Raw genomic sequence first — 7,379 nt, forward strand, 5'->3', positions numbered from 1 at the left:
TTTACCCCCCCGGAGCGGGGGTAAATAACAACACTCTGTAACTCAACCCCTTTAATAAACCAAACATATGCGCACCCCCCACTGCATGTCCGAGAGCTAGCCCGCCCAGCTATTTCCCCCCCTTCCCCCCCCCCGCTCATACAAACGTACTCCAACATCAAACAATCCCCACTCAATTGCCCGACAGAAAAACATCAAGATCTAACTAAACAAGCACACATCCATTCCCCCAACAATGCAAATTAAAACCTTAACTCACGCAGCTCCACCGCTGGTCCCAAATCAATGCAAAAGGCATTACAAACAGCTTCCACAAAACGAAAAATGAGAAACTTTTTTTAAAAGAACAGAAAAACTAAAACAAAAAAAAACAAGAATGTCGCAGCAAAGTTCAAAAGTTCTCAGTCCACCACCAGTCCTTTCCTTTTTAGCGAAGTCCAGGGAGTCCTCCGGCAAATAAAAGTGCTCTTCCAGTGAGTCCTCAGAGACCGGCCCTATACAACAGTCTGAACTTCATCTTTTTCTTAAAAAGGATCAACCTAATATGGTTGAAGCCTGCTCTTCTCCTGGCCACCTCTACCCTCAGGTCTTGGTTAAACCCACAGGATACTGTTGTCCCACTTACAGCTCTGCATCTGCTTGGCCCACTGTAGAATGCGCTCCTTATCCAAGTGCCTGTGGAATCTCACCACCATTGCCCTCGGCGGGGGTGTGTGTCTCCCATTTGCGGCTTCCTTGCGAGTGCTCTGTGAGGCTTGTCCACCTCCAAGGGCCGGGAGAGTGCCTCATCCCCCAGCAGCTTCTCAAACATGTCTGCAATATATGCCCCAGCGTCCGCGCCTTCGGACCCTTCCGGGAGCCCAACAATTCTCAAGTTCTGCTGGCGGGATCTATTCTCTAGGTCCTCCACCTTCTCCAGGGGCATCTTCTGCCGGTCCCTCAGCATCCCCACCTCCAACTCCACCTCAGTTTGATGTTCCTCCTGCTCAGCCAGCGCCTTCTCTACCTTCTGGATCGCCCGATCTTGGGCATCCAATCTAAGCTCCAGCCGCTCAATTCACTCTTTTATCGGGTCCAAGCAGTCCCGTTTCTGCTTAGCAAAGCCTTCCTAAAGAACTTGCATCAGCTGCAAGTTGACCGCTGGGTCGACAAACTAGAGATCTGGTCCTCCGCCATGCTGTCTCCTGCTGCAGCTTCAGCTCAAGCCTTCGCTGCTTTTCTGTTTCTGCCTTTACGCTCTCCATGCACTGATGTGGGAATTCAAGTCCGGTAGAAAATCGGGGGAAAAGGTCCAAAAGTCCGACCAGAGCGGGAGCCACCAAATGTGCGACTTACTCCTTCATGGCCCCCACCGGAAGTCCCTCTGTATAATTTTTAACAAGTGATTTTATTTTGGTCCTTTTCATTTGCTGTTTGGCTGCCTGTGGAAATTCTTTAACATAATTGGCTGCTTGGACAAAGGGCAGGATTCTCCGGCCGCACTTGCCCAGCGATTGGAAATTCCCGCCGAAGGTCAATGGACCTTTACAAGGTCCGCATCACGCCCATGGCAATCTTACGATGAATCCAGCCTAACGTTTCCGTTGTACAAATGATGTGGAAATATCTCAAATTTGTTGCATTTCCAACTTCACCAAACATGTTTACAAAGATCCGAGTCATTTATCTATACGTTTTGTGTGAGTTTAAAAATATCATGTGGAGTAGTACTTCTCAAACTTTGTTTTCTGAGTCCCTAACAACAGGATCCTTCGCGACCCATGCTGCCCAAACCTCGCAAGCCACCATTTTCACTTACCTTTAATGTGACAGGTGAGACTGCTTGATCCCCACAATCTCACTTGCTCTGTCATTTAATGTTACATTTCTGCCAAGGACTTCAGCTGATGATTTAAATTCTCACTGCATCCGTTGAAAAAAATCAAGAGGTTTGTCCTTGAACTCACTGTGCTCAGTATTCAAATGTCTTTGAAGTTTTGAGGGTTTTAAACTTTCATTTGCCAGTACTTCCCTGCACATAATACACATGGGCTTCACATCCTGATTGGCATTGGCACAATTAATAAAGCCATACCTTAAAAAATCATCCTTATGCTGTTATTTTCCTGATTTCAGTTTATTCTTAATGACCTGTTCACCAGAGGCCTGGAGCTCTGTAATGCTGTGGATTTTCCTGAGCAGCTCTCTCCAGCAGATCCTGGCCTATTTGTGTCTCTTTATTATGAAATGATCCGTTTTAAATTCTTCAGTCTTCTTACTTGCTTGCTGCTAACAAAATGGAGGCATCCCTCTTCAGCCCAGGGCATGTGACGTCAGGGTACGGGGCGCGTGACCTGCTCTCTTCCGCCACTCCAGGCAGGAAGACTCTATTGATTTTTGTTTTTAATCTGCTCCTGGGTCAGCGAGCTGATGTCAGGAGAAGGCAGTCTGCTCCACTGGGCTCCGGGCCTGCGCACTGCTGAGGGAGCATGTATTCGCAGGACGGTCGGCATTTTTAGAGCCGGTTGCAGCCGGCATTTTTAAAAGCCAGTCATGGCCGTTGGGCACTACGTCCTGCAATCGGGAACGCCGCGATCCTCCCCACACCCGCCCATGACCACGGGTCGTGACCCTGCGTTTGAAAATGACTGATGTGGAGGATGCACTGAATTTTCACTGCCCCTGTCCGAGGTTTGAAAATGTTACTTATATGCATTTTCGTTACACAACTCATAAAGAAATACATTTTTGTACATGAAATCACAGAAACTATCAAATCATTGTGTTTTATTCTTGCACTGGAAATGTAAATCGCGGTGTTTTGGAACTGAGACAACACTGAAAGCACTGGTTTCCAGTGATATGTTAAATGCATTCTGCTACTCTTTATGGTAAAACAAAGGAATATGAATGTTCAATTTTTTTACCACAACACTGCAGTTCCATCATTATAAAAATAACATTGTGCCATTCAATGATCATAGTGAGCAAATTTGGGAGATTAGAATGTTTTTCTATCTTCTGAGATTTACTGCATCCAGTTTCATTGCAAGGAATTTACAGATATATAATATATATATATTCAGCTGCATTTTGAAAATCTAATCTCCCTCCTGCTTGAGCCTTAACATTCTAAACACATGTGGTTAAAGCCTTAAGAAAGCATAGAAAGGGAAGAAAAACATTCAACCCACCAAACCCATTCTTTCCAACAACCAAATAAACCAGCTGTCATGAATCCTACCCAATTCATTTCACCTTCTTGAAGAAACAGATTTGCAAAGTTTCTCACTATCCCCACAAGATGAATCAATCAAAACTTCAGAATAATTATTAAACCGAAGTCGGATATTATTTGACGTCAAGCTGTGTTTGTGATGAATTCAATATACATCTGGAAAATTAACATCTGAAATTTGCCAAAATGTCCACACTTTTTCAGGGAGAATAGCATCTATACAGCCCCTTTCATGATTTAAATACTTCCCATAGCACTTTGGAGCCAGTGAAGTACTTTTAAGGTGTTGCTGTTGTAGTGTAGGAGGCTGATTGGCCACTCGTGACCAACTTCAAACCTTAGTACAAGCTAAAAATTAGTTTGAAATTGTAATCACAATGGGCATACATGCTGCATGTCTGAATCCAGCATATGTAAAACATAACTGCTCCTTTCACAGCTACTTCAACACTGCTGGGGTTGGTTCACATGCCAGCGCAACAGGTTTGCCTCTGCTTTACATTCAGGACAAAAGAAAATAGAATTCAAAATATACTCCACATATGCAAAATAACACATGTCCTTCCACACCTCGTACATTTACAAAATGTAAAAAATGGGTTTTGATGAACATGTTGTCATTTTACTTAACCTGTGTGATGTGATCAAGGTAAATAACTGGTACAAGCAGCTGAAATGGTAGGGGTAAAGGGAAAGGTTTTTTTTTCTATCAGCCAGGGATCTGATCCAAGTCCAATGAGTTGATTTCCTGAAACTAATCAGAACACAGCAATGTGTTTCCAATGTGAATGCTAACTTTACCATAAATGTCCTTTTGACAAAGCTGAAATGTTCACCTGTGGCCGTATTTCAAATACTAAATATCACACCTGCACTGCAGGTAGCAATATCACAACTATCTCATTCAGTTTCACGCCTTCAGTCTATGAATTCAATTTGTAGAACATACGAGATATATGCTGTTGCTCTATATAGCACATAAAATGGCAGCACACCAAGGAGCTGCTGATGATGGGGGGGGGAGGGGGGGGGGGGGTGATTGAGGCGAGATAAGCTTCTGAGAGTATTGAAACTCCAATTTTGTGTGAAACAAACCACACTGGGAGAGTAAACCTGTGCTATCTATCTGCTGTTTTATATTTACCCATGCCTTGTCTGTTTGCTAAAATATTTATTTGCAACAACTGTCTATTTGCTAATTCATTAGTCATTATAATTTTAAAGATGATAGTTTAGATAATATTTATGCCTTCCAAACCTTAAAACAATGTTGTGGCCTGCATGATTCGTAATTTACAATATTGTTTAACATCACTAAAGGAGTATAAAATTTTGTTTTTAACATAACAAGGCATAACACAACTTGAATTAAATGATGCCCAGTCATATTGCGGCACTTTTTAGCTGCCTCTGTCAATTAATTAAATATTTTAAAACTCCAGGTACTGTCTGTATTCAGTCGCATACAAATGACGAACAAATGTATTCCAAAATTGCATATAAGTTTCATTTTCCTCTTGGTTGTTATTATGACATGTGCCAGATTATTTATAAGTTTAGTTAGAAGCACTATTGGGGATGTATTGAATCTGAAAAGTCTGTATTTTCACAGTAACTTCATTGCAATGTTAATGTAAGCTTACTTATAACAATAATAAAGATTATTATCATTACTTTCTAAATTATGCTATTCAGATAAAACTCAATTCCAAGTTGTAAAACTCGATTCCAAGTTTTACAAACTTTTCATCAGAAATGGACTATCAGACTCTCCTAATAGACTGTTAAAGTTTTATGCAACTTACTGCACAGTTAAAAGGTCAGATGGGGGCAGCACGGTGGCGCAGGGTTAGCCCTGTTGTCTCACGGCACCAAGGCCCCAGGTTCAATCCCGGCTCTGGGTCACTGTCCGTGTGGAGTTTGCACATTCTCCCCGTGTTTGGGTGGGTTTCGTCCCCACAACACAAAGATGTGCAAGGTAGGTGGATTGGCCACACTAAATTGCCCCTTAATTGGAAAAAAATGAATTGGGTACTCTAAATTTATTTTTAAAATGTCAGATGTGATAAATATCATAACTAATTTATTAATTATATAATTTTCTGATATTTCTAATACTTTGGATTACACTAATGGATTATGACCATTGCTGTATGTCTGGTAAATGGCTACATGCAGCACTTGTAGGTTATGACAAATATTGGCAATCTATTAATATTCTTGCCATGGTGAGCAACATCACTCTTTGAGGAGTCACTGCATAGTCAAATGCTACCAGTAAAAATACATCTCAAACAGTAATAAAACCAACATACTGAACAAAGCACGAAACCTACATGAGGGAACAAATTCAACACTGTAATTTGTGACTCTTTTAAAATGCTCTTACTATCCTCTCACAATTTATGATGTCACCGTATTAGACTACAGCTTTATATCATTCACAGCTAAATATCCCTTATTCCCAATATGGACTTTATTCTTGTTTCAGCTGTGCTAAAATTCTGTGAGGTAGTTTTTATAGCTTTGAGGTGATGTTTTTAATAAGTGAAATTTAACAGATGTATAATTATTTTTTTTTAACATTAATCTCAGGTGCCAATTATTGTGCCCTGTCACAGAGTGATCTGCAGCAATGGACAGATTGGTAATTATATGGGAGGAAGAGGAAATCACCTCAAACAATGGCTACTGACACATGAGAAGCTTCTGAAAGAGAGCCGAAACACATCTCAGGGACCTTGTCCAATCCTGCCACACAGCTAGAATGTACGCCAACAATATTCAGAATAAAACAAGCTCTTAACACATCCACTATTATTTAGGGAATTTGTAAATATTTGAGTGACTTAAAAAGATAAAAGAAACTTGAGAGTCAGATGCGTGGTGGCACCACTACTATATTAAAAAGCCTGGATCTATCCTGAGGGACGGCAGCCTTTCTTGTTTTTACATTTTACAGAATGAGTGCAGAGATCTGTGCATGTTGTGTATTTATGTTGTTCCCATCTACAGGCTTTTTTGTTCTATTTTTAATGCCTATTAAAGCAAGGATAAGGGAGTGGGAGGGGCATGGCAAATGTTAGGTGCAACTGCCCCTCTAAGGAAGCATCTGGCTCAGAGAGAGGACAGCTGACAGTCTGGAGCCTGCGTGTTACTGGGAGCAAACTGAAATCCTGATGCTTCAGCTCACACCTATTTATTCCTGCACAGCATTGTATTTGTCCAGCGTGGAAAACTGTACCTCAACCAAATGAGTGTCCTGTCCTCTTTGATGTCTGAGCTACTGAAATAATATTTTTCATAAACACTTTTCGCAAAAAATGGTCACGAAAACATTGAAAGGGAAACAGTTTTTTTGCTTGATGCCAATTTTAAAAAGTTTGTCACAGCTTTAATCATTACAACAGTTTTTTTTTCCAATTTGAAATGTACATTTGAAGTCTCATGGGAAAGCTGCAACTTCTGCATTGTGTTTGTGTGCTTTTAGTAGTGGAATCCTTTTGCAGCAATTGAAGAGACTGTTAAAAGTTTATCTTGAGTTGTGTATTTCTTGGAAACTACATGTGATCTGATTATTGAATTTTGGCACAGAAACAGGCTGCTTGAAGCTGAAGAAAAGCAAAGATTGTATATGTTTAATGAACAGGAATAAAAATTACTTCAATTATATTCATGGTATATTTTCACTGATTTTCTGGGGACCCACTGAATCACAGACCAAAACCATATTCTTGGTTAGTAATGTTTTTGGCGCCTGCACTCTTTCATTCATGGATTCAGGTTAATAATTTGTGTGTTTTAGTTTACAGTTGTCCTATAGGTTCTTTTCCCATGGAAATTATTTTATTGGTTAGATGATTAGATTGCAGAGAGGGAGCTCTCACTGGTGTAGACGTTGTTTGACTAGCGACAGTTATCCTGCCCGGGGGAAGATGCGTTTTCCTGCCCTTTCATGCTCCCATTTGTTCTCAGTGTTAGTCAACATGAGCACATGCAAGGATGTGATAATTAGTTTATTCTGAATGCATTAAAAAGGGAATTTTTTTTTAAAATGCACACAACTGGACAGTGTTACTTGGGGGAAAAAATTTGTGTTGCATAATCACAAATTGTGGCAAATGTGATTAATCGAAGAATATCAGGGACAGGTCGCAAGCTG

At 40.8% G+C, this 7,379-nt stretch overlaps 1 protein-coding gene across 4 annotated transcripts in view; it reads left to right on the forward strand.

Annotated features, from left to right (window-relative positions):
* mgmt (O-6-methylguanine-DNA methyltransferase) overlaps nucleotides 1–6,889 on the forward strand; it is a 487,398-nt gene extending 480,509 nt beyond the window's left edge. For all 4 annotated transcript variants that reach the window (XM_038822140.1, XM_038822138.1, XM_038822137.1 and 1 more), the window contains one exon: nucleotides 5,813–6,889. In XM_038822140.1, coding sequence (XP_038678068.1) covers nucleotides 5,813–5,983 — 171 coding nt within the window. In that variant the 3' untranslated portion in view covers nucleotides 5,984–6,889. The remainder of the gene's footprint in view (nucleotides 1–5,812) is intronic.
* Nucleotides 6,890–7,379: the final 490 nt, after the last annotated feature.

This window comes from Scyliorhinus canicula, chromosome 16 (assembly GCF_902713615.1).
Source record: "Scyliorhinus canicula chromosome 16, sScyCan1.1, whole genome shotgun sequence".
NCBI classification, from domain to species: domain Eukaryota; kingdom Metazoa; phylum Chordata; class Chondrichthyes; order Carcharhiniformes; family Scyliorhinidae; genus Scyliorhinus; species Scyliorhinus canicula.